The sequence below is a fragment of the Xenopus tropicalis genome, chromosome 1, assembly GCF_000004195.4.
Source record: "Xenopus tropicalis strain Nigerian chromosome 1, UCB_Xtro_10.0, whole genome shotgun sequence".
NCBI lineage: Eukaryota > Metazoa > Chordata > Amphibia > Anura > Pipidae > Xenopus > Xenopus tropicalis.
In genome coordinates, this window is record NC_030677.2 from 203,222,903 (window position 1) to 203,249,065 (window position 26,163).

General features: G+C 43.4%; 1 protein-coding gene across 3 annotated transcripts; it reads left to right on the forward strand.

Annotated features, from left to right (window-relative positions):
* The first annotated feature begins 281 nt into the window (after positions 1 to 281).
* Positions 282 to 25,757, forward strand: ccdc68 (coiled-coil domain containing 68). 3 transcript variants are annotated; one of them, XM_031895626.1, is made up of 12 exons: positions 282 to 530; positions 5,490 to 5,609; positions 14,150 to 14,289; positions 15,623 to 15,706; positions 17,636 to 17,782; positions 18,672 to 18,797; positions 19,115 to 19,243; positions 20,606 to 20,688; positions 21,277 to 21,382; positions 22,791 to 22,874; positions 23,152 to 23,225; positions 24,409 to 24,707. In XM_031895626.1, the coding sequence occupies exons 3-12, from the start codon at positions 14,170 to 14,172 to the stop codon at positions 24,485 to 24,487; spliced, it is 1,032 nt and encodes a 343-aa protein (XP_031751486.1). In that variant the 5' UTR covers positions 282 to 530; positions 5,490 to 5,609; positions 14,150 to 14,169; the 3' UTR covers positions 24,488 to 24,707.
* The last annotated feature ends 406 nt before the right edge of the window (positions 25,758 to 26,163 follow it).

Below are 26,163 nucleotides of genomic sequence, written 5' to 3' on the forward strand. Positions count from 1 at the left end.
TATTAACGTCATTATGTCCGGTCACACCCTGCCTAGGGCTATGTACTAATCACCCTCAGATTTAATGCCATTAGTGTATGTTTTGTAATACAGGGGGCTGCTCAGCACCTCAGGCACAGGGCCTTTATAACCCAGCAGGGGTTGGCACAGGCAGGGGTTGGCACAGGTAGGGTTAAGCTCACCTGTTGCCTTGTGTTTATATATACACTTGCTATTTAACCCTTTCCTTGAAATTGCCAGCAAAGCATTCAATTCAGCCAATGGAACGGGGGGGGGGGGAAGGGAGCACTGCAAAGGTTAATGTGGTTTCCCTGTGTATGTGATTGTGTGCTGCCTGCTGTCACCCAGTGGAGAGGTGTCTGACTCACAGGTAGGTGGGGCCCCGGCTCCCCAGGCAGAACTGACTGTGCTGCGCTGGAACACACAGGCGCTGATGGCTGCTCCCCTAATCTGTGCCCTGAGAGTGTGAGATCCCTTGCCGAGCCGGGGTAACGGCTACTCAGCACAAGGCAATACAAGCCCCCCGTAAGGTAAGTCTCCCTAGAGGGGTGCTTGGGTTGGGAGGTGGGGGGGATTTAAAAAAAAAAAGTTTTTCCTTTTTCCATCCATAAATGGATTTTATAATTGTGTAGATTGTAAGCTCTTTTGGGCAGGGCTCTCTTCACCTCTTGTATCGGTTATTGGTTGCTTTATATGTTACTCCTTGTAGAGTGTAAGCTCTTTTGGGCAGGACTCTCTTCCCCTCTTGTATCGGTTATTGGTTGCTTTATATGTTACTCTGTATGTCCAATGTATGAAACCCACTTATTGTACAGCGCTGCGGGGTATGTTGGCGCTTTATAAATAAATGTTAATAATAAGAATTGTTCAATGGCTGTAGCCATGTGCGGGGTTGGCCAGGTATTGCATATAGAGTGCAGCTCTGTGCATTTGTACTGCAACTCTCATCACTCCCTGAAAGCCTTCAGCGGCTATGGAAGTGCAGGGGAAATTTGTAAAACCATAACTATTATTGTGTAACGTTATAAATGCATTTGGTGGAACATCTTGTATGTTGCAATCTGATTGAATGCGGGTTCCATTCAGTTCTGTGTTAGTACAGCGCTTGGGTCACAGGTCGCAAGGGCTGAAGTCACTTTCACTCCCTCTATTTACCCCCAGGGCAATGCAGAGCTGCTCCCTGTAGCGCTCTATCTCTCCTCACTAATTATATATATATATATATATATATATATATATATATATATATACATACAGTGCCTGGATGCTGCCATAGCACTCTCTGCACAGGAGGAAGTGCTAAAAGAAATCTCAGCGGGGGGAGAAAAAGGGACATTTTTCTGTAAAAATGAAAAAAGGAACTTGTCAGGTTTATTGTGCTGCTAATATCATATATTTCATATATAACATTATGATTCCTGTCCCATTATACTGTATGGGGGCTGATGCACTTCACAGAAATCAGGGACATTACTACAGAGTAAGAACCTGAGGCACCCTGGAGATATAGGGGTCCCAGTGGGGCATTAAAGTTAAGGGGTGGGTCACCTTCAGGTAAACGAATTGCCTATTCTTTTTCAATAGGTCTTTATTGTTTATAGCTCTTGAATTGCCTTCCTCTTCTGACTCTTTCTGGCTTTCAAAGTGGGGGGTCACTGACCCCAGCAGCTAAATAACCCTTGCTCTTTGAGGCTGCAATTTTATTGTCACTTTTTATTACTGATTACTAATTTCTAGTTAAGCCCTCCTCTATCCATATTCCTGGTTGCTAGGCTAAACTGGACCCCAGCAACAAAATAGCTGCTGACGTTTTAAACTAGAGAGCTGCTGAACAAAAAGCAAAATAATTCAAACACTGCAAATAAAAAAAAATGAAGACCAATTGCAAATTGTTTCAGAATAGCACTCTCTAAATCATACTAAAAGGATGAACTACCTTTTTTAAGGGGGGCCCCAGAATGATTTGTGGCGCACATCTGGCACTGTTAGCAGCCTCTCAATAGGAGTGAATTTAGTTATGATTTTTTATTATACAGGTATCGGACCCCTTATCCGGAAACCCGTTATCCAGAAAGCTCCGAATTACGGAAAGCCCATCTCCCATAGACTCCATTTTAATCAAATAATTCAGAATTTTAAAACTGATTTCCTTTTTCTATGTAGAAATAAAACAGTACCTGTACTTGATCCAAACTAAGATAGAAATAATCCTTATTGGATGCAAAACATTCCTATTGGGTTTAATTAATGTTTTATTGATTTTTTAGTAGACTTAAGGTGTGGAGATCCAAATTACGGAAAGATCCCTTATCCGGAATGCCCTTGGTCCTGAGCATTCTGGATAATGGGTCCTATACCTGTAATAACTCTATTCTAGGGTTTCAGGCCATTGATCCAATCAGCTGCAGTTCAGCTACAACTCCCAAGGAATGATGGGGGGGCTGTAGTTGGACAATGATTGGTGCAATAGTTCAAAAACCCCCATAGAGAATATAAAATATAAATGGCTCGTTTATCCTCACTTGTGGGTAATTGTCATCATAATAGCATGTAAGGACACCGGATCTATGAGGCTTTAGTAGAGCAACTTACTACAATCAGTTTTGTTTAAGAGGATGCTGGGAGCTGTAGTTTAGATACAAATGAATGTATTGCCTATAAAAGCAATGATAAGTGGTACCCTCCTCTGTTCCGCTAAAGAGGTTCTCACCGAGTCCCATTCAGATCCTGGCATGCAGAACTGCAGCATCGTGTAATTACCTGCATTTTGTTTTTCTGCTTTTTATTAGCACTGGCGCCTGTATAAAGAGTCATTGTATGGGATCAATTGACAGGCAGGACCAAACCTGTAGCTGAGCAGATCCTGGGGAATGGGGGTGTCACTGCCCTAGGGATGGGAAGCACCCATATTCACCAATATAAGCCAGTTTGCACTGCTGGCTCCCAGCACAGTCTGCACAGAGCCCTCTCTAGGGGGTTCAAATAAGAACTCTGGACAGTAAAGGGACCCAGCTGAACTACAGAGGTAGGTTGGAAAAATGGGCATAATATGTACATTATAGCACAGCAGGATGGGCATGGTCGGGCAAGGTAGCACCACTAGAGCAAGATGGTAAGCGTAGGGCAAGATTGGTGGTAGTAGGGCAAGATGGCAGCAGTACTTGTATAAACGTTCCAGCATGGTGCCATTGACCTTTTAGTATGATGTAAAAAGTGATACTCTGAGACAATTGCAGTTGGTCTTCATTTTTTTCCAGTTTTTTTATTCAGCAGCTCCTCTGTTGAGGGTGAAGACACACAGAGCTACTTAGTAGCAGCTACTTGTCACGGCTACAAAACGCCATAGACAGTACTGAAGATTTCCTCTGCTAAAACACACATAGAAACAATTATCAGTAAATAATCAACATTGTCTATTTTAGTAGCCGTGACAAGTAGCTGCTACTAGTAGACCTATGTGTCTTCACCCTTAAGGTTCCCATACACATGAAGATCCGCTCGCTTGGCAAGGTCGCCAAGCGAGAGGATCTTCTCCCTATATCCCCACCTACGGGTGGGCGATATCGGGGAAAATGTAGGCTAATTCGATCATTTGGCCCTGGGGCCAAACGATCAAATTATAATGGCAGCAATGGGGCAATCGGTCCAACTAAATCTTTTAACCTGCCTCAGGGCAAATATCTGTCGTTCCTGCCCCTACACGGGCCGATAAACTGCCGAATGGGTCCAAGGGACCGATATTGGCAGCTACAATTGGCCCGTGTATGGCCACCTTTAGTGTTTTAGTTAAGCTATCTGATTGCTAGGGTCTTATTTACCCTAGTGGCAGTGGTTTGAATGAGAGAGTGGAATATGAATATAAGAGGCCTGAAGAGAATAATAAAATAAGTAACAATAAAACTGTAGCCTCACAGAGCAATAGCGTTTTGGCTGCTGGGGTGCTATTTGAAAGGTGAACAGGGTCAGCCTTGTGCAGGAGCATGGGGCAAGGAGGTCGCCCCAATTCTAGCTGCCGATATTGGTCCTTTAGACATATTGGGCAGCTTATCTGGCCGTGTATGGGCACTAACGACGGGCCTCACCGACTGACATCTGGCCTGAAATCAGATAGTTCTCGATCGGGCAGGTTTAATTTTTACGTCGGATCGGGGCCCGTAGGTGGGCATATCTGGAGAAGATCCGCTCACTTGGCGACCTTGCCAACAGGTGGATCTTACAGTGTATGACCAGCTTTAGTCAATCGCATACAGTTTTGCAGGTAGATAAAACAAGAATGAGGGCTGAGCTGAAACTCTATATAAATGCAGTAAAGCACTGAGCTGATGCAGTTTTGCATTTGTTTACATTGCCGGACCGACACCGCTTCTTACACGTTTATCACTATTGTGCCTGTAGTTACCACTTCTGATTTCCCCTGCACAAAGCTCCTCTCTGGGCCTGATTGTGAGCAGTGCAAGGACACAAGTGAGGGAACAATAAGCGATCAAACTGCCTGTTTATCTTTTCATCTCCGCTCAAAGGCTGCACCTGTTTATCCAGCAGTGCCACAATGGCTTCCATTCATTCCGCCGCTGAAACTCTAGGAGCCCTTTTTTTTTCCAGCGTGTGTTTGTATTTGTTTCGCCAGACTCGCCTTTTTTTGCTTACGAAGATTTCTCATACTAGAGATTTTCTGTAACAGGATTTGCTTAATGTCAGGGCCTTAGGGTTTGTTTACAATAAGACCGTTGAAATATGTCATTTATTTGGCTGTGGCTTTAAGCCAACAAAGCATGGTTGACAACTGTAGCCTGGATATAGATTGCTCTGTTGAGGAGCTAAGTTATGGGGGGGGTGTGGGGTGGGGTAGGGTGGTAGAAACGGCTGTGACTTCACTCCAAAGTCTTATCTATTGCCCCTATAGCCCTGTCTCCAGTGGCCAAAGACAACAATATAGATAGGAATCCCAGCATATTCCCAGCAATAGGCCAGATTCCTTTGGAAACCCATGTAGGATCCCAGCAAGCACATTGAGGGACTGGTGGCACTGCTGGCTGGCTGGCCCTTAACTGGTTGGCAATATACAGGCAATAAAGGGTGTATGAGAGGCATGTAACGGGTTGGCTCATCTCACATCCCCATGAAATGCTCTTTTTAGAGGCTTTACACAAGTGAGATATTTATCACAAGAGCTTGCACACAGCACACTTTGGTATTTTAGGAGGCATCTAGGAAGGGTTTGTGGTTGCTGACGCCACACAGTAAATGGCACATTGTAAAGGTAATAATAATGTGATGTGAATAAGCAGAACTATAAATAGAGACTAATGAAGTTCCAGCACGAAGATGCTCTGGGGGCTGGTAGTGCCGGGATATTATTCGGCACCTACAGAGCAGGAAAGAGCACAAACACCTTTGAATCGGATCATTTCCAGTTTGAGCTCGACCGAGAGGAGGAAATGAGTGGGGATTTTTCTTTTTCTACAAAACCACTTCTTTTGCATTCGCAGAGTAACCCGAGAAGTTTCATTCCATAGCTTCTTCCACCCTTGGATCACGTTGAAACTCAGCATCTTACAGAAATGATAAACTCCTCACTGTGATCATCTAGAGAAGCTCAAGGCCAGGAGGTAGGGACAGGGCTGTGCCTTCTGACTCTGTGATCTGCTCCCCACATAGGGGCCCGAGAGCGGCTCACTGTAGGGCATCCCAGCATTTGCAGCAGCATTTATTGTAAAGGAACCCCATTTTCTTGTGTTGCAGTGTGCTTGGAATTGGCTCTGGTCTCTGCTCACATGTCCCTGACCCTTCCGCTTTAGGTTTATGTTGCCTTTAACTCAATCAATCAATCTCTTGGCCTAATCTCTGTACATTCCCTTATCTCTTGTTGTTTCTGTCCAACATGCCCCATGTGTGCCTTTCCCTCTCAGGTTATTCAGCTGCTTACACTTGTTTTCTATCTCAATCACTTCCTTATTAGCTAATGAGATGATATCAGCCACTGGTGGCCTCGCCCTCTGCCTGTTTTTTCATGATATTCTTTGTACTGGGATATTTATTCCTGACCAAGAAGAATATTATTCTGATATATAATGCACATTTTTTCTAGGCTTTGGGTAACAGTATGTAACCACTATTTGGCTGTATAACAGACAATGACCAGCTAGAATGACATAAAGCATGGGGTACACTTGACTCTAACACACAGGGTGGGTCTTTGCTATGTGGAAGGATCAAGGTGGAGGTAGTGCAACTACAACTCACTTATACTGTGCAAAAATATAAGAAATAAAGGACGCCAGAAGGTGCTTCCAACAAACTCAAACAAAACTGGTTTATTGATTGACAATTGATCCACAGGGATAAGCACAAAATAATCACTCTAATGGTCCAGATCCCATACAGCAGACGTGAATCAGGGAGAATAAATCTAAGCCTGATACCCTTGTCACTACTGCGGCCCCTTCACTAAAGCAGCAGAGCCTGTACAGGAGGCTACTCCCTGCTGTCTCTCCTGGTTGGAGCAAAGAAGCCGCTTTCTAGCTTTTTCTGATCTGACTCACTTTCCTAGAAAAAGCTACAACTAGGGATGCACCGAACCCACTTTTTTGGGCTTCTACCCAGTAACTATGGAAATAAGGAAGGTAAGGTTTAAAGCTATAGGAATTATTAACCCTATAGGTCACTACAAATACATAGCCCTCATAACAAACATCCCTATTGGAGAGGTACCAACCAGGGTGGCAGATAGGAAGGGAGGGGGTCACATTCAGAATGGAATCAGACATATCAGTCTGCAATTTCACACTGTTTTTTAGTTGACAACCTTGTGGATGAGAGAAAGTGCCCTGAGCATAACAATGAGGTGGGGCCCCAAGATATAAAGGGCCATTGCAGATGGGGGCCACGTGTTTTGAACCAAAAGCATCTAGTGACATTCCCATGGATGAGAGGATGGTTCCTGAGAAGTTTTGTTGCATTTGGCAATTTCGTGTCTGAACACATAAAGAAAACACACACCCGCATCTTCATTATATACAAGATTATATATAATAATTATATATTAGAGGTCTATTGTTTGAAACTTTCCAGCAGTTATAGCCTACAGCTCCCAACATCCTTAGCCAAGAGTAAACTTCATCCCAAGCGAAGAGCCATCCAAATATAATAGCTAATTTGTTTTGTTAGAGGGTTTTTGTGGCTGCTGTACTGGTCTGGGCACGTTTCCCTGGTACAAGTGTGGTTAATGGCAACACAATGGGACTCAAGAGAGAACAAAGGGAAAGTTGTGAGATATGTGCTTCAGGTTGTGTATTGGGCAATGGTTTAGCATTCAGAATTTGCCTCTAATAAGGAAGTGTGGTATTTGGCTGTTGCAGAATACAGTGGCAGGGAGCTCATTTATTGCACATACCGACTAAATTGTGCAAAATAGTTGCCCTAAATGTACAAAGCACTTGTGCCCTGGGCAGTGATCGGCACCTTGCCTCAGGTAGAAAATGTATGGCACAAGTTCCAGAGAGCTGTTTGGCAGCCATATACGTCTATGATAAATCCTGGCGATGAAACCCTTGTTCTTCTGTCCTCAAGCCTTATTCTTGTGTCCTAGGGTCCAAAAGATATGTGCTAGTGAATTAGGCTTTATTTTTTAACTAGGGGCTTACTAGTGCAGGGATCCCCAACCTTTCTTACTCGTGAGCCACAGTTAAACGTAAAAAGACTTGGAGAGCAACACAAGCACCATAAAAGTTCATGGAGGAGCCAAATAAGGGCTGTGATTGGCTATCAGGGGCCTCTATGCACCCTATCAGCTTACAGGGGCTTTATTTGGGAGTAAATCTTGTTTTTATTCAACCAAAACTTGCCCCCAAGTCAGGAATTCAAAAATAACTCCCTGGTTTGGGGGCACTGGGAGCAACATCCAAGGGGTTGGGGAGCAACATGTTGCCCCTGAGCCACTGGTTGGGGATTACTGTACTAGTGTAAAGGGTGGAAGAATGACCCTCCCATGAATTGATACCCTTTTAATTACTGTACAAATTTTTACTGGTGCTTGCTGCCAGAGATTGGCATTGTTGATACAACTTAATTCTGCCTTGGTCCTTCTACATCAAGGATTTACCTGCTGTATCTTATTTCCATTCAGTGCATTAATAGAATCGGCGCTGCCATCAAAAATTCCCAAAGGGGGCCTAGATGTTCAGCCTGACAAAGCTCCTTGTGTAGTGAGCCCTGTCAACTAAGGGATAGGGAATATGGTAGGTAGGGTTGCCACTGTTGTTTTCTACTATTATGCTGGCCTTTGGGTTGGGGGAGAAGGTGGGGGCATCACATGGGGTGGGGAAATGGACAGAGTGGGTGGGGAAATGGGTGGAGTATAGGCATGTCTAGACTTATAAGGGGTAACGGGAGAAATTCTTAGGTTGTTACAAATGTACCAGGAATGACATTGCTGGTACATTTGTAATTCAAGCCCTGGCCCTGGCTGGTGATTTACCGGGTGAGCTGGTCATGGTCAAATATCTGTCTGGCCATTGCCCTTCAAACAGGGCACGAACAAATGTCCCAGGTCCCATAATGGTGTGCCAACTACAGCCAGAAACATAATACTTGGTTTCTTTTCCTCCAGCTACAGCCTGGTCATCTGGTCATTATTGTGAGTTACAAATATAACCCTCTATTCCATTGTCTTATGAACCAGAAAAAAATGCAGCATCTTGTGTCTGAATAAATGCAGTGAAAAGGCCTTTCTAAATGCATCTCTAAATGCACATGTGTACAGGCATAATACTGTGTTCAGGTACAAACCTGAGTGTTGTAGTTTTACAGTAGCCTGAGGGATTTTTCTGAGGCCATCTGGCTGTAATGGTGTTTAGGTGGAACTGTTAGGCACAGTTGGGTTGAATGTAATTGAATCGAATTGTTTTCTGCTTTCTGTGGATCTGGCAGTCCCACCTGGAATGTATGGATTTCGACAGAGATTGAGGGTTCCCCGTACAACAGATAAAGTTGGAAGAAACTGCCCTCTTTATGCGTGTTATTGTTTTTATAGAACCTAGACCTTACCCAGCACAGTAAGGAATAAATATGTGGCAGGGTAACACATCAATTACTAAACGTAACATTTATATGGGGAAACATGAAGAGTTTGGAGAAGCAAGAAGTAGCCAGCAGCATAGAAAGCTTCATATAAATCCAGGAGCACAATGAGGAAACTAGAAGCTCTAAGTAGATCATTAGCTAATTTAGTGGGACAGATTGTGTAAAATGAGCTATAAGGGTATAAAAGTGGAAATACGCTGATAACGACCCGTGCAATTGCTGCTTCAGTTGGGAAGAAGGGAATCTGGGCAGGGTCATCTCAGGGGTGGAATTAATGAGAGTGTATAAAGAGTGGAAAGATATTAGGGTGAGGCAAATAAAGATGAAAAGGGAGTAACAGAATGGGATCAATAGAACAAGAAGTGTGGTGGCACTTTCAGAAGAAGGAGACAGTTGGGTCCATGAAAGGATGGAGAGAGGCAAGTGAAGCAAAAGCCATGGAACACAATGTTACAGCAACACTGGCTATTAGTTTAGTCTGAGTTTCTCAATTTACTCTTTGAAGCAACTGGGGACACATCCCAGGTTATAGAGTTGGAAGGAGATTTGTTGCTTGGGTTGTGGGCCTGGGTGGAGAGAGAAGAGAAGTTGCAGAAGATGGATTGCCCCAAAGGTTGTGTTACCCTTTTATATTGGGTTACTTGTCATTGGTTTTAGTTTAACTCCAATCACATTACAAGACACAGGAGGTTTTTAACTGTTTTCTGGGTTTTGTGTTTTAGGGAAAGTTGTTAATTAGTGTGACAGGGCGGAGAGTGTTAAACCGATTACTTAATCCAGATGAGCGGAGATACTGGCAGTTTGTTATGTGCCAGAAAGGAGGTGCCTGTGCTGGGTGGAAATGAACTGGAGATATAGGTATAGTAAATATTTCTGTTAATAAGTCTAAAAGCAAACAGGGTACAGGACTGAGGCAAGAAAAGAGAAGATCAAGGGATTGAATTCCTTATGTATCACTGCCAACATTTCATTTTTGTGGCACTTAGTAATCTCTGCCAGGGCCGCTATTAAACTACAAAAATAGAATCATGAAAGAATTGGAATTGTGATGTCACAGTAGAACTGTAAAGGAATTGCTTAAATGCTGATATTGGATATAGTGGTTTGTGCCACTGCAGGAGAACATTTTTTAGAAAAAAATGTAGGAAATAATTGGAAAATTAGGACATTTTCTAGGAAAAATTTTGTGCAAGAAAGTGCTCTTACTGCCCCCCCAACATGCTTACAGACTGTACCCCCCATGCTTACAGACTGTACCCCCCATGCTTACAGACTGTACCCCCCATGCTTATAGACTGTACCCCCCCAACATGCTTACAGACAGTACCCCCCATGCTTACAGACTGTACCCCCCATGCTTACAGACTGTACCCCCCCATGCTTACAGACTGTACCCCCTCATGCTTACAGACTGTACCCCCCCATGCTTACAGACTGTACCCCCCAACATGCTTACAGACTGTACCCCCCATGCTTACAGACTGTACCCCCCCATGCTTACAGACTGTACCCCCCATGCTTATAGACTGTACCCCCCCAACATGCTTACAGACTGTACCCCCCATGCTTACAGACTGTACCCCCCCATGCTTACAGACTGTACCCCCCCAACATGCTTACAGACTGTACCCCCCAACATGCTTACAGACTGTACCCCCCATGCTTACAGACTGTACCCCCCATGCTTACAGACTGTACCCCCCATGCTTACAGACTGTACCCCCCATTCTTACAGACTGTACCCCCTCATGCTTACAGACTGTACCCCCCCATGCTTACAGACTGTACCCCCCCATGCTTACAGACTGTACCCCCTCATGCTTACAGACTGTACCCCCCCATGCTTACAGACTGTACCCCCCATGCTTACAGACTGTACCCCCCATGCTTACAGACTGTACCCCCCCATGCTTACAGACTGTACCCCCCCATGCTTACAGACTGTACCCCCCATGCTTACAGACTGTACCCCCCATGCTTACAGACTGTACCCCCCCAACATGCTTACAGACTGTACCCCCCAACATGCTTACAGACTGTACCCCCCATGCTTACAGACTGTACCCCCCATGCTTACAGACTGTACCCCCCATGCTTACAGACTGTACCCCCCATTCTTACAGACTGTACCCCCTCATGCTTACAGACTGTACCCCCCCATGCTTACAGACTGTACCCCCCCATGCTTACAGACTGTACCCCCTCATGCTTACAGACTGTACCCCCCATGCTTACAGACTGTACCCCCTCATGCTTACAGACTGTACCCCCCCCATGCTTACAGACTGTACCCCCCATGCTTACAGACTGTACCCCCCATGCTTACAGACTGTACCCCCCCATGCTTACAGACTGTACCCCCCCATGCTTACAGACTGTACCCCCCATGCTCACCTTGGAAGGGACAATTATGTAGAGAATTATACAAGAAGTGCCCATTCCTGAACCCAGGGGTAAACTATACTAAAACTATAAAACTAAACTATATATTTACACTACTAAGAAGATGTTCATATTCCGATTTATGCACCTTCAATTTGAACGTTAATAAACCAGCCCCCAAGTATCTGTTCATCATGATCAATGCCATATTACCTCCTTGGCACAAAGAAGATGAGATCACCAAGCGAGCGGATCTTCCCCCGATATCCCCACCTACGGGTGGGCGATATTGGGGAGCTTGAAGTTAAAAAAAAAAATAATCCGATCTTTTGGCCCTGGGGCCAAACGACCGGATTATGTAGGCGGCAATGGGGCAGTCGGTTCGGGGAACGCATCAACGAGCCGATGCGGCCCCCGATCCGACTGAATCTTTTAACCTGGCCAATTTCAGGCCAGATATCGGTCGGCCAGCCCGCTTGTTTCTGCCCCTACACGGGCAGATAAGCTGCCGAGTCGGTCCAAGGGACCGATATCGGCAGCTTCTATCGGCCCGTGTATGGGGGCCTTAAGTGAGTTTGGGAACCATTGTTCTAAGGGTGGCCATACACAGCAGCTTATCTGCCCATGTATTGGGCCCTCCAACAGGCCTCCCTGACCTATATCTGGGAAAAAATATCAGAAATGGCAGATGTTGATCGGACAGGCTTAATTTTTCATCGGATTGGGGACCATATTGGCTCATTGATGTGGTCTTCGCTCTGACTTTTCCTATCCCCTTCATTGCATTAGCGCGATATGACCTACATAAATTGGCCATATCGGAGGGTAAGATTGTTTGATAACTTCGTGTATGGCCACCTTAAGGGAAATAACGACACTGCTGAAAATCTATGGAACAAGATAAGGAAAGTTGTGGTTGCTTCCCTGGTAGCTACCCCTACAGAGCACTTTTAAACTCAATCAGCCCTAGGCTGTGACAGCAAGTCAGTCATTTCTACTGTGATTTTTAAGGGTTGATAGTAATTGGTAGTTTAGCTATACCTGGTGAGCCGAAGGCCGGGAGGAATGTTATACATGCATTGCTGCGTTGGTAACACCGGCTCATTGTTATGGAATGAGGCCAAAGTGTCATCTGGACCATTGTGAGCAGCAGTGCTTGTTATTGTGCATACAATGAGTAATTTGTCTATGAAGATTCTCATTCATCCATCCATCATGATATACGGTGTATAGTAGAATTAAGTCCAAAGCAACTGCACTTTCTGGCTTTTCTTGAAAACATTTCACCACTTGTCCGAGCAGCTTAAGTTCAAGTGAGTGGGAGGGAATCCCCCGGCATTTAAACCCTTAATGATAACCCCTAACTCAATAAGCTTAATGGACTTAATGGAACTAAAGAAGCCGCTCGGTTTAGTGGAGAAACATTTTCAAGAAAACCCAGAAAGAAAAGTCGCTTTAGACTTATTTCTACTAGAACCTGTTCAGTGGGTAATTGCTTACAAGTCACATGTTTTCTCATATTGATTACCAAGTAGAGTATTTGTGCCAATACCGTGACCGCCGGGTCCTGCCAAATCCACACAAAATGTTTTTTCTTACATCCCTATAGCCTCCGTCAAAAATTTTCCACTACATGGATTTCAGTTATTTGAGTAATATATATGAATTATATCATGTCATCAGGGATGGGTCATTTAATTTGCCAATTATGGTTTTCGCGTACCAATATTGTGTGTGAGTAAATCTGGGTCACTCTGGGCTCAGTGTTTTGTTAGAAATAATGTAATTGCTTAGTAAATAAAGCCAGTCATGCCGCTATGTTTCATGGTTATTTAGACACTATGGGAACTGCTTCTTCTGGGCCTCTGGGTATTGCCTTTAGCTGAAGAAGCAACATGGCTGGTCCAATATAAGAAAAATGCCTCTTATGGCCATAGTAGATCATGGGTATTTCTAGAACACCTCCAGTATTTTGGCTAATACCTTAATGAATTGGTTCCTCTGCCCTCATTTGGGGCTATCTGGAGTATATACCACCTTGCTGGTTACACCTCCCCATTGGTGGGCATTTAGTTGCCCCTCAGTGTCAGACTGGGGTGCCTTGGACTGGAACCCACTAGAACAGTGTTTTTCAACCTTTTTTGGGCAAAGGCACACTTGTTTCATGAAAAAAATCCCGAGGCACACCACCATTAGAAAATGTTAAAAAATTTAACTCTGTGCCCAGCAGCAGTGCCCCCCTAGTACATTGGTGCCAAGAGCAGTGCCCCCCTAGTACACTGGTGCCCAGCAGCAGTGCCCCCCTAGTACATTGGTGCCCAGCAGCAGTGCCCCCCTAGTACATTGGTGCCAAGAGCAGTGCCCCCCTAGTACATTGGTGCCCAGCAGCAGTGCCCCCCTAGTACATTGGTGCCAAGAGCAGTGCCCCCCTAGTACATTGGTGCCTTGCCTACGGCACACCAGGCAACAGTGGTTGAAAAACGCTGCACTAGAAAACCCTTGACCAAAGGCTCCAAGCTACTTTACTGGCATCCCGGGGGGCCAGTCCAACACAGTTGCCCCTATAAATGCAGCGTAACACGCAATAACAAGGATCCTGACATACTACTTGGGGGTAACACAAGATACCACATTGGGGTACCTCTGGCTATATATCTGTATATGATTACATGAGCCCTCTCTTCAGTGCAGGATTTGGGGAGCAGAATGACATCACTGGCAGTGGTCGAACATACATTTCCTAGAAAAGACACGGGAGATGACGTTTTTTATTTTTACGGCTCCACGTTTGCCCACATCAGCGAAGAAACAGAGTATGTTAGAAAGGTAAGTGGCCCCCTGCATGCTGCTCTTTATAGTAAGTTTGTTATTACTAGGCAAGTACTGTTTGGGCAAAACTTGCCCTGACCACACGTAACCCATAACAACAGCAGTTGTTTTTTATTGGTTGTAAAACTTAGTATAATAAAGCAACCATCTGATTGGTTGCTTTCATTCACTGGGTGAGGACAAATTGTTAATACAGTATATAAGCCAGTTGATTAAATGACTTGCTATAGTTTTCATGCCACCCCTATAGCCCAGTGCTGAGAGTTGTACCAGAACAATAACCAATGAGCTACAGGCTGTGCAAAGTGATATCAAGTGTTACTGTGCCCATCTTGCCCTTATTGTATTCATCTTGTTCCTCTGTCACTAGCTTGCCCTACTGTTTCTACCTAGTTAGTCTTTACCCATATTTGCATCCTGCTTCCACCTTGTTCTACAGTTATCACCCTACTTTTAGTTTATCTGTTACCACCTTGCCCTGCTGTCTCCATTTCCAATGCTGTCTCGCCACCATCTTGCCTTACTGTCTTCATCTTGGGTTACCAATTCCATATTGTCCTGACTTTATCTAGTCCTTCTATTGCCATCTTGACCTACTATTGTAACATGGCTGTACTGTCTCACTCTTACCCTGCTTGTCTCTGTCTTGCTTTAGTATCTCCATCTTTAACCTACTGTCTCCATCTTGCACTAATAGTTTCCATTTTGCCTTACTAATAAGATTTTGTCCTTCTGTTGCCATCTTGCCCTACCATAGCTATCTTGAACTATTGCTGTACTGTCTCCATCTTAACCTGCTCTCTGTGTTGCCTTAGTTTCTCCATCTTTATCATACTGTCTCCATCTTTCCCTACTAATTCATTTTGCCCTTCTGTCTTCATCTATTGTTTCTTTTGCCACCTTACTCTTTCATTGCAATATTGCCATACTGTTGCTATATTGCCATAGTGATTCCATATTGTCCATCTCATCCTTCTGTTGTTATCCTACACTTCCACTGGCATTTCCCCCTACTCTTGCTATGTTGCCCTACTGCCTGTAATGCCATACGGCTTCCATCTTGCCCTAGTGTCACCATCTTGCTTAACTGCCTCCTTTACTGTCTTTGTTTTCCCATCTTGTCCAACTGCCCTGTCCTCAATTTGCTGCTCTTCAGGGATTCACTTAATACAGGGACCCGAGACAAACCAAAAGAGACATTACTCATTTATATAACTACTACGCCTCTATATTTAGTTTGTAGAAATTATGAGAATGTTGGTATCTTTCACCTTTGTTGGGGAGAGTAAATGACTTAGTTTTTCCATATTTCTTTTCCCTTTATTTATAGATACGTGGAACTCTGGAGAAGATTCAGAGTCAGTTATTTAAGAACGAAGGAAACACTAATCATGTCACTTCCAATACAGACAAGGTCAGTACTTTATTATCATTGCAAAGATCGATTAAACTGAAAAGTGCAAATGGTCTGTGGAAGAAGTAGTAGAAATTTTCAGTGTCGGACTGGGGAATCTGGGGGCCCAGCAGTGGATAACCCCTCAGGGACCAGCGCAGACCCACCTTCATTGCCCCGGCATTCTACCTCTTGCTGCCGCCGCCCAGTCCAACCCTGGACATTTTTCAAAAAAAGCAATATTACCCACTGCAGTACGTTTGCATGTTGGGTTAATCCTTATAACTGTGTTTTTTTCCACTTGCCTCATGGAAATATTAAGAAGTGACTGTACAATTATGTTCTTTGTTCCATTCGGAACTCCTATGCATTTAAATGTTAAATTCAAGTATAAAATGTATCCGTGCATCCCCATAACTGTGCGTCCCAAGCTGAATCCCCAGAACTCTTCCCCCATTTATGGTTAGAGATAAGGCGTTAGGCAGAGGGAAAGATTTAACTAGGAGTTTCTCATATGAAAAGTAAATGTTATGATTCAAAAAGTGAAGGTGATAACATGTATTTGCCCAATATGGTTACCAGGTAGGTTAAACCAAACACACTGTTAAACTATTGACTCAGAGTGTGTATGTGCTCAGGGGGTGTATTTATTTAAACTTCCCTCCCTTCACTCTTCAGCTGACAAATTCAGTTTGAGTCAATGCTCAGTGTGTTGTATCCTTTGTCATGTAGTATAAGTTTTACTGTGTATATACTGCACTAATATAGCGGTTTGGGGACCACATCAACGAGCCAATGCGGTCCCCGATCCAATGGAAAAATCAAACCTGTCCAATCGAGATCTGCTCAATTTCAGGCCAGATGTCAGATTGGCAGGCCCATCGTTCATGCCCATACAGGGGCAGATAAGCTGCCAAATCGGTCTAAAGGACCAATATGGTCAACTAGAATCGGCCCGTGTATGGGCACCTTAAGGTGCGTAAACTGCTAGTTGTCTACTTTGTGGTTCGTATGAACAAACTTTAATTTGCTTTTGTTGCATGACCTGAATAAAACACAGGCACAGTTCTACTTGAAGTTTAACTGGAGTACTTACCTTGAGAAAAATGCAGCTACTGCTAGCTATGTAATATATACACGCGTGCACATGTTTCCTCCGATATCTTAGTTTCAGAGGGTTATGCAATGAGGTTTCTGCCTTCAGGCTGACTAGTTTTCCATTTTTGTGTCTAAACCTGGTAATGCAGGATTAGCTGCCTCCCAGAGCTGGTAGAGGCTTAAAGCTATTTCTTACTTAGTTCTGTTTGATGCAGTGATATATTTCTGACACAAGGTACTCTCGCTATGTTATAAATAATCTAAAAATCAATCACTCATACATACTGTAGTTGAATAAAGTTTAGTTTTGCCTTTTTTTAAAAAGACATTTATAACAGCAATTTTTCATCACAATCATTATAGTGATATCAGGAGACATAGGTAAAGGTAAGCAAGGAAAATCACGAGAGACCTCCTGATGGTATCATACTGTACATGGTTTGGCTATATATATATATATATTTTTATTTATGTTTTTCTCCACCAAAGCACCACTTCATACAACACATTTATGTGCTCTGAGTGAATATAGAATTGGAATCAACTTGACGTCAGCTGGGGCATTTCTAGTTGTAGGGAATGCAGTAGAACCAACCAAGGCACCAAGCAGAACTATATGAGTGCAAAGAGTAGCTATGGACACCCTTTACCTTTAAATGGGTGTTTTGTGTCTTTCTGTTTTCAATTCAATATGTCTGGCCTACTAACTTTGCTCCAGGTTGCTGTACAAGTGATCAGGTTAATTAATTATATTAGTGTGGCCCAAGGCTGATTGGCTAATTGGTAGATGTTGCATTCTGTTTTCTATTTTGGTGCTTGTTTATTTAGCATTTTGTCTCTTTACAATGCTAGAATTTAGCAAATCTGCAGCAAAATGGCGGCACGGGGAGTTGTGAAAACTCATACGAGAGCAAGTACATCCAGATCATCGACAGGCTGGAAGAGAAAGAGCTACAGTTGGTTGAGGCTCATAAAGAAAACTCAGATCTTCAGATAAAGGTAGGGCTTATATCATATAATGAAAATAAAAAGCCATAAATAAAAGACAGTTGTTCTTATGTTTTGCTACCATTTCTGTGCCCAAAGCCTGCAAGATGGATGGGGGCAAGCAGTAGTGAAACAGTTGAATATGCCGGGCCCCACCCGCAAAAAAAATCTTGAGTGGGGCCTGGCACAGAGCTATTCCTACCTATTCTAGGGAATGCAGTAGAATAAACCAATAAGGCACCAAGCAGAACTGAGTGCAAAGAGAAGCTATGGACACCCTTAACCTTTAATGAATGGTGGTAATCCTTCAAGATGGATGGGGATGGGGCGGGGGAAGCAGTGGTGAAACAGTTGACTGTGCCGGGCCCCACCCCAAAAAAAAATCTTCAGTGGGGCCTGGCGCACAGCTATTCATACCCAAAGCTCCCCACCCCATGCCAGCGCCCCCCACTCTCCCTGCTCCCTGCCAGAGGTAGGCGAATGGCTGGGGAGGGGGATTTATGTAAACTTACACAGCTATAGAGGACGCAGACCCCATGGTCAGGGACCCCCTGCAACACTTCGTCTATAGTAACGCCAGTGGGGGCAAGTTACATGCATTCAGACACAATGTGACTAAAAACAATAAAACTTCTTAGGGACCATCCTCTCATCCAGGAGGAGGCCAACAGCTACTTTTTTTTGGAAATAAAATATTTCATGTTACCACCCACGGGATGGTCCTCTCATCTGGGAGAAAGCCCTGCCTACAATGGCCTGCCCAATCAGATTGGCAATCTATAAGTAAGACCAAACGTAACAAAATGTGCACCAAGGTTTTCAAAGGATCAAATAATAATAATATGTTGTTGTTGGTTTAACATCAGCTATTTGGGTAATGGCATTTGTCAATGTATTATAGCTAGAAGCAACGCGGGAGGCAGGAGCCGGCGCCCTAAGGAACGCCACGAGGAAACTGTATGAAAACTACATCAAGCGATCGGATGAACACAGGAAAAGTCACGAGGAGGAGAAGCAGAAGCTCCAGGTAATGTAACTAGAGCCAGATCTAACATGAAATAGGCATCTTGGAAATGGGCTCTAATGTCGTCTACTTGGAGCTCCATTTGCTGTGATGGGATGCTACTCTTCAACATGGTGGCCACTCAACATTGAGTGTTTTAAACATGGCGGTACTTAATAAAGCTAAAAAGGTCCCGCTAATAGCTGAGCTGTCTGAGGAACATCATGGAGCTGCAACAGTACGCAATAGATGTCATAATAAAATAATAAATTATATTATAATTAGGAATTTACTCTATGAAGGATGCCATGAAACCAAGGGGCAACTTTTGTCATTGCTAGGCCTCAGCTGTCGAACATGAGAAGGTTTTTAAGCATAGCATCGAGAAACTGCACACCATTGCGGAGAGAATCCAGGACAAGCACGAGCAAATCACTGAGCTGCAGAATCTCATGCAAAGGATGGAAGAGGTAAGTGATGCTTCCAATAAATGCTTACGGGGATTGCTATCTAACACAGCTGGGAATTAATACAAGTGTATGAGCAAGAAAACATGGGGCAGATGCTCCTTACCTGAAGGGCTTACAATCTAATTGCAGTGGTTATTAGCATGGAGCTAAGGTGCAGGAGCAGTTATTAAAATTAAGCTTTAGCCTGTGCACTTTTAGAAACTTTTGCAAAATATTGAGATTTGAGTTATACCCGGTATCCCCGACCTTTTTTTTACTCATGAGCCAGACTCTGTAAAGCATTGGGGAGCCACACAAGCATGAAAATGTTCATTAAGGGGTGCTAAATAAGCGCTGTGATTGGCTATTTGGTAGCCCCATGTGGCCTGTTGGCCTGCAGGAGGTTCTGCTTGGAGTAAAACTGTGTCTCTGGGCTTCCAAAACTTGTCTCCAAGCCAGAAATGTAAACATGGCACCTACTTTGAGGCCACTGGGAGCAACATCCAAGGGGTTGTAAGAAACCTGTTCCTCAGGAGCCATTGGTTGGGGGTTATACAGTAAATAGGCAACATTCATCCCTATTAAGTCTATATCACTGATCCCCAACCAGTGGCTCTGGGGCAACATGTTGCTCCCCAACCCCTTGGATGTTGCTCCCAGTGGCCCCAAAGTAGGTGCTAAATTGTTGATTGCATAAAACCCAGTGTAAAGCCAAACAGAGCCTTCTATAGGCTGCCAGTCCACATAGGGGCTACCAAATAGCCAGTTATAGCTCCCCCAGGAATCTTTTCCCATGCTTGTGTTGCTCTTTAACACTTTTTCCATTTGAATGTGGCTCATGGGTATAAAAGGTTGGGGATCACTAGACAGATCAGCGCTAAATTGCTAAGCACCTCAATACTGGCTTTGACCATGTTACATAATACTAAGTTAGCCCATGCTACTACATAATGAGTTGCCAACTAACCTGAGTGGCCAACTATACTGTATTGCTCTAAGCAATCAATGGTGCAATGGGGATATCTAGGGGATGATTTATCAACGGTCGAGTTTGATTTTTTCTTTAGTCGAGTTTGTGCAAAAAAAACAAAAACTGGAATGTAAACATTCACCATCTAAAAGCTTGTGAGTTTCTATAGAAGTCAGTGGGGGTTGTGATAGGAAAAGTCAAGGAACATTCTCAAACTCTAATCTTTCGAGTTTTCAAAGCTTGTTTCATTCGAACGAGTTTTCCTTATTAATAATTAAGCGACCATTGGATATGTGGATATTTGATTTAGAAAACCAAACTCAAATTGACAAAACTGATAAATAAGCCCCCTAGTGTTGGTATATATCAATAATCTTTGGATTCATTTCTCTTTTTTATCTCTTTGTAACAAGGAAAAGTCGATATTACTTGAGAAGAAGCGGCTGCTAGAGAAGGAGATTTCTCAAAGAATGTCAGACCCGTCTTATAAAAATGGGTAAGTCCATTCCTGACATCAAAAAAGGACAAATCTAAGGTTAACATTGACTAATGTAGAGTTCTACCTCCAGATAGGAAGCTCTGCTGCATTTACCCATATGACACCATTAAATTCCATGTGTAGGTTTGAGCCCATCCCCTCTGCATTTTACTGGTGGAAAGCTTCCTCTCCCTGACACGGCCAGTAACATTTAATAGTATTTTTAATTGGCTGAACCCCTACTGACACTGGGAGCCCTCTTCTACATCTATCCACCCCCTCCTACACACCTCCAAAAAGCAGATCTCGATCGGGCAGGTTAGAAAATCTAGTCGGATCGGGGACTGCATCAGGCCTAAATTCCCCCGATATCGCCCACCCGTAGGTGGGGATATCGGGAGAAGATCCGCTCGCTTGGTGTATGGGCACCTTAATTCTACAACAAGAATCAAACTCTCTTATATGAACTATTATCAACATCTATGATTAAACCCCATCTGGAGGGCCACATAGGTGCATCCCCCAATAAATTTAATTTCTAGCACTGTACAGTTTTATAGACAGGGGAATAATCTATTTTCTTCCCGCATACAATGAACCATCAAGCTGTGGAAACACTCGGATAGAGATAGCCACTGTTGAAGAGCAAATCAACCACTTGCAGCAGCTCATGATGTCCCAACACCAGTTCCTTCACGCTTTGATACAGGAGGTGAGATGAAAGTTGGTTTGTAACATATAAAACGTTATTAAATCGAAACAGAGAAACTATCAGAGCTCAAGAAGAATCCATCCACTTTCTAGTGGTATTTTTAGAAGCATAATTATCTATGGGTAAAAGTTCACCCATAAAAGTGAATGATAAGAAAGTGGGTGGATTTTTCTGTAGTGAACTCTGATCTTCCATTTTGAGATATCTGCCCCTAAATGTTACCTTTGTCTTAAAAGAAACTAATAATTGCATCTGTATCAACAGAGCAGGGAAGATCTGGCTTTCCTTGGTTTTATTGCTCATGATTTGTCTAGTTGTGTGATGGTTCTGTATGACTTCCTAAAGCTACTGGGATTCTGCTAATCACATTACAGAGAGTCAGGAAAAATAACCGTCCTGGTTATCTGAAGACCTTACTCCTCTTGAGAAGATCTCAGTAGCTTTATGAGAAGACCTTACTCCACTTGAGAAGATCTCAGTAGCTTTATGAGAAGACCTTACTCCACTTGAGAAGATCTCAGTAGCTTTATGAGAAGACCTTGCTCCACTTGAGAAGATCTCAGTAGCTTTATGAGAAGACCTTACTCTACTTGAGAAGATCTCAGTATCTTACTCCACTATATGAGTACTGTGAGAAAAGAAAGATGGTGGAAGGGAACTGGATCTTAACTTGAAGGCCAGTTAGAGTAAAATTTGGGGAAAATACTCCTGGAAGCTTAGCAAGTCAAATAGAGTGGAATTTGGGGTATATTTTGTAGAAACTATGGGCAATTAGCCACAGTTTTCTACAATCTTCTCCAACTATATAATAGTTGAAATTGACACGGTTCAAACATTGTGTTTTTCACCTTACCAGAATACTTATTCTTAATTGTTATTTTACCAAGGGTAAAGGGTTTTTATGTGTTTCATTTATGGTGAGGAGCCAATAAGGTGGTGATTTATCAACATTTGAATTTTTTTTCCATTAGTCGAAGTTTTTTTTGCTCTAAAACTCCCAATATTTATCTGTACTTGAATTAATATCCAAGTGCAAAAAAAAAAACTTCGGCATCTAAAAGCTTGCGAGTTTCTGTAGAAGTCAATGGGAGTTGTCCTAGGCAAAATCAAACCCTATTTCCAATTCAAGATATAAATAAGCCCATAATAGTAGGCAGACATCAAATTACTACATGCAGCACAATTCAAAAATGTTCTAGAAAGGCCCATGCATGGGCAGTAAATACCCATTGTGATGGCTTTGGGAATTTTTGTGAAGCTGATCCACTGTATCTCATACCTTCTAGAAGTGAAGGAGCCAGCACAGGAGGCTTGGGATGATACTGTAAAATAACAAAAACAATAATTCCAGGAATCTCAAGTTCCTTCATAATTGGCGTTGAGCTAATGGTTTCTTTGTAAACCACAGAGTGAAGACTTAAAAAATCGACTTAAAGAGCAAGACGTAACAATCGGGGATCTAAGGGAGAAGATCAGCTTGCTGGAAAGTCAGGTAATGAACCTTCTTAGTAAAAAATCAACTATTTTATGTGCTGGGTCAGTTAATTGATAGGATAATGACAGCAGGGCATCTACTGCTCTATGACTGGCCTAGAAACTGGCTGTTATGGTTTCACCTGGGCAAGCAGCCAAGGTTAATATGGGCAAGCTCTAAACGACTGTATATCAAACCCTTATCTCAATTGCGCAAGTGATTGGTACATTTGGTGGTTTCCCACCTGGGCTTTTGTACCAATAATCTGAATTTATGCACCTTCTTTCACCTACAGAATAAAGAACTGAAGAACAACGTGGAGCACTGGTCTCATGACAAGACAAAGGTGTCAAAAGGGACATTTGTAAAGTAAGGAACCTGCAGTATGTTGGTTGTTAATCTTGGAAAAGCTTGTGCCCTGATTGGCTGAACGGCTTATATAGGAAGCTAAAATCATTCATCGGCTTGCACACTATTTGTATATGTCCTCGTCTATGCGGCTCCATCTGTCCTCATAGTGCAGGTCAAGTGCAGGTAAGAAGACTGATTGCTTAGACAATCAGTTGCAGGGGCAGTCGGAACATCCTTCCACCAATAAAGCAAGACGTAACAGTTGGACAACTTTCCACCATTGCACTTGAGATTAAAATACCGCAAATTTACAGAGAAGCAGAAATTGTTAGACTTTGCATCAAAGCTTTACTTTTTACCTCCGTTTCCATTTTACTCACCATTTAGGCAACCCTAACGCTAACAGTGATGTGCAGGTCAACAAAAAGTCGACTAGCACCCACCCCTAACCCACCTGCTCCCAACCCAAACTCATTCCGACCCAGCAAGGCCCCTCTATTTATAGACCCGCACTTGACCCATCCATCTCTGATGTTACAAAAGGGGGTGGGGCATGCCTATAAATAGAGGCTGCCAGGGGCAGAAGCCAGTCGCGGGTGTGGTGGGCGGAATTAAGAACTCAACCCGCCTGCAACCTGGAAGTCTTGTGTGGAAGTTGGCCTGAACCTGCCTGACCTGTGGGTTTTGTGTAGGGATGCACCGAACCCAAGCATATGCTGATTAGGATCGGAAGGGGTTAAAAAAAATGTTTCACTGCCCATTTAACCCTTTCAGAATGCTAATTAGCATATACTAATTTGCTGGGACCGCAGATCCGGCCGAAACCAAATCCTTAAAAAAACTCCGGGATTCTCCCGAATGCCGAACCGAATCCGAGATTTGGTGCATTCCTAGTTTTGTGCCAGACTGCACTTCACTACTGTCGGACCCCCCTGGTGCTTACTAACACATGCACAGTAGAGTAATAATGGCAAGCTGGGGAATGTACCCCTGTGTTCTGTTGGTTATTACCCCGAGACCAGCCCAGGGAACAAACTTACCAAGTGGATTCAGTGGGGGTGCCTAACTTACTGGTAGCCCCCCAAATGAATCCTTCTTGTTTAATTATTTACTGTATAGACCATTTATATGGACCTTTGATTTGGAAAGAAGACCATTCCTTTTTCTTATCAACAAATGATCAAGTGCTTTTGACTTGCAGGGAGTCCATGTTCGACGCCAAGTCCCCTTACTCCAGGCTTTTACATTTACGGACCAGATATGTCACCGAGAAGAGCTGATCAACGCTAAGTGGGACCTTCCGTCCATCAAAGGTACATTCTGGACTTATCACAAGAAGAGCGAGAAAGGACGTCACACCTTACCCAACAGTGTTTGGACTCATTACTACCCATTGCTCATTCACTTGCCTGCCCGACTCTGAAACTGAGGGGGATTTTTACTTTTGTGAGCACATGATTGAAACAATTGGACCTTTCAGATTGCCAGAATGACTAGACTTGAGAGATTGTGCTGAAGATGTACGAACGTCAATGAGGAGGGCAAGAAGCCTCTTCAGAGCTTTACTGCTCGTTACTCTACTCTACACCGGACAAACATTGCACTTATTATTGGGGAGATGTAGCCTTTTCGTGATTTTTAATGTAATAATATGGTTTGGAACAGTTCCCTAAGGCCCACCCCCTGTTCCCCTGCTGATCTGGCTGGCTACTTTGTGACTCAGCCTGCCTACAGCCTGCATCCTCCCAATCCCACAATTCCCTGCTGCACACGTGATGTCAATAAGGAAAGGAACATCCCAGTGCAATGCATTGTGGGTTATGTAGTTCCTGCATGCTGTCTGTAAGCTGTGGGGAAGTTGTTACTTCGTTAATTTGTAACATCAATGTTTTAGTCCCTCCTCCCCTGCCAGGATTTCAAATGATGCAGAAAGAGAAGAACAGTTTTGCAGCTGAATTTCAGCATATAAAATGGTATTTATTCCTACTTATTGAAGGAACAGATTACAGTGATAGGGATATTAGGGGTTTATGGGTTGTGTGGGGCTCTTTAACACATTTTGGTTTGGAGCCAGAGTTCCCCTTTAATATTAATCAGAGGTTATTTTTTGCAAACAGTCCTAGTCCTGATTCTGGGACCTAATAATCATAGCAGCTTGATCAAAATGGGGCATCAAAATGGGGGTTTGGATCACTTGTGAATGTTGCTGGGTATTATGGGAAATGCCCTGGGTGAAACCGATACACGGCTAAAGAAATGTCCCATGTTGGAGATGTTGGAATAAAAGTAATTGAAGAATAAATATTGAAATGAAGAGATGTATCAGCATACTCACCCGCAAATTGGCTTTATCAGTTTGTGATCTAAAATGTATGTGTATGAAATGGCATAAAGGACATATTGCAGGGAAGCCTATGAATCTATGTATATAGCAGCTGTTAATATGCACCTAACTTATTACATTAGGGAAATCCATAAAAAAAATTTTGGTGCTTCACCAACCTGACATAGAGTTAAACTTACTGCACTAATAAAAACATATGAAACAAAGTACTGATGTCTGCCTACTGCAGTGATCCCCACCCAGTGGCTCAGGAGCACCCTTTGGATATTGCCCCCCGTGGCCTCAAAACAGCAGCTTATTTTTGAATTCTTGGCTTGTTGGCAAGTTTTGGTTGCATAAAATAATGGGTGTTGAACAAATAGAGCCTCCTGTAGGCTGCCAGTCCACATAGGGGCTACCAAATAACCAATCACATTTGGCACCCCCAGGAGCATTTTTATGCTTGTGTTGCTCCCCAACTCTTTTTACGGGTAAAAAAATTTGGAGACCCCTGATCTACTGTATATACTATGAATAATAATAATAGTCAGCTCATTGGGCAGGTTTTGTTATCTGCAGATGCCCCAAATTGGCCAGTGTATGGCGCATAGGCATGGGCAGTGTAAACAAGAC

Coding starts and splice junctions, on each gene's coding strand:
- ccdc68 (XM_031895626.1), top strand. CDS start 14,170: ATGACATCACTGGCAGTGGTCGAACATACATTTCCTAGAAAAGACACG. Junction 15,707..17,635: donor TCACTTCCAATACAGACAAG/GTCAGTACTTTA, acceptor TTACAATGCTAG/AATTTAGCAAATCTGCAGCA. Junction 17,783..18,671: donor ACTCAGATCTTCAGATAAAG/GTAGGGCTTATA, acceptor AATGTATTATAG/CTAGAAGCAACGCGGGAGGC.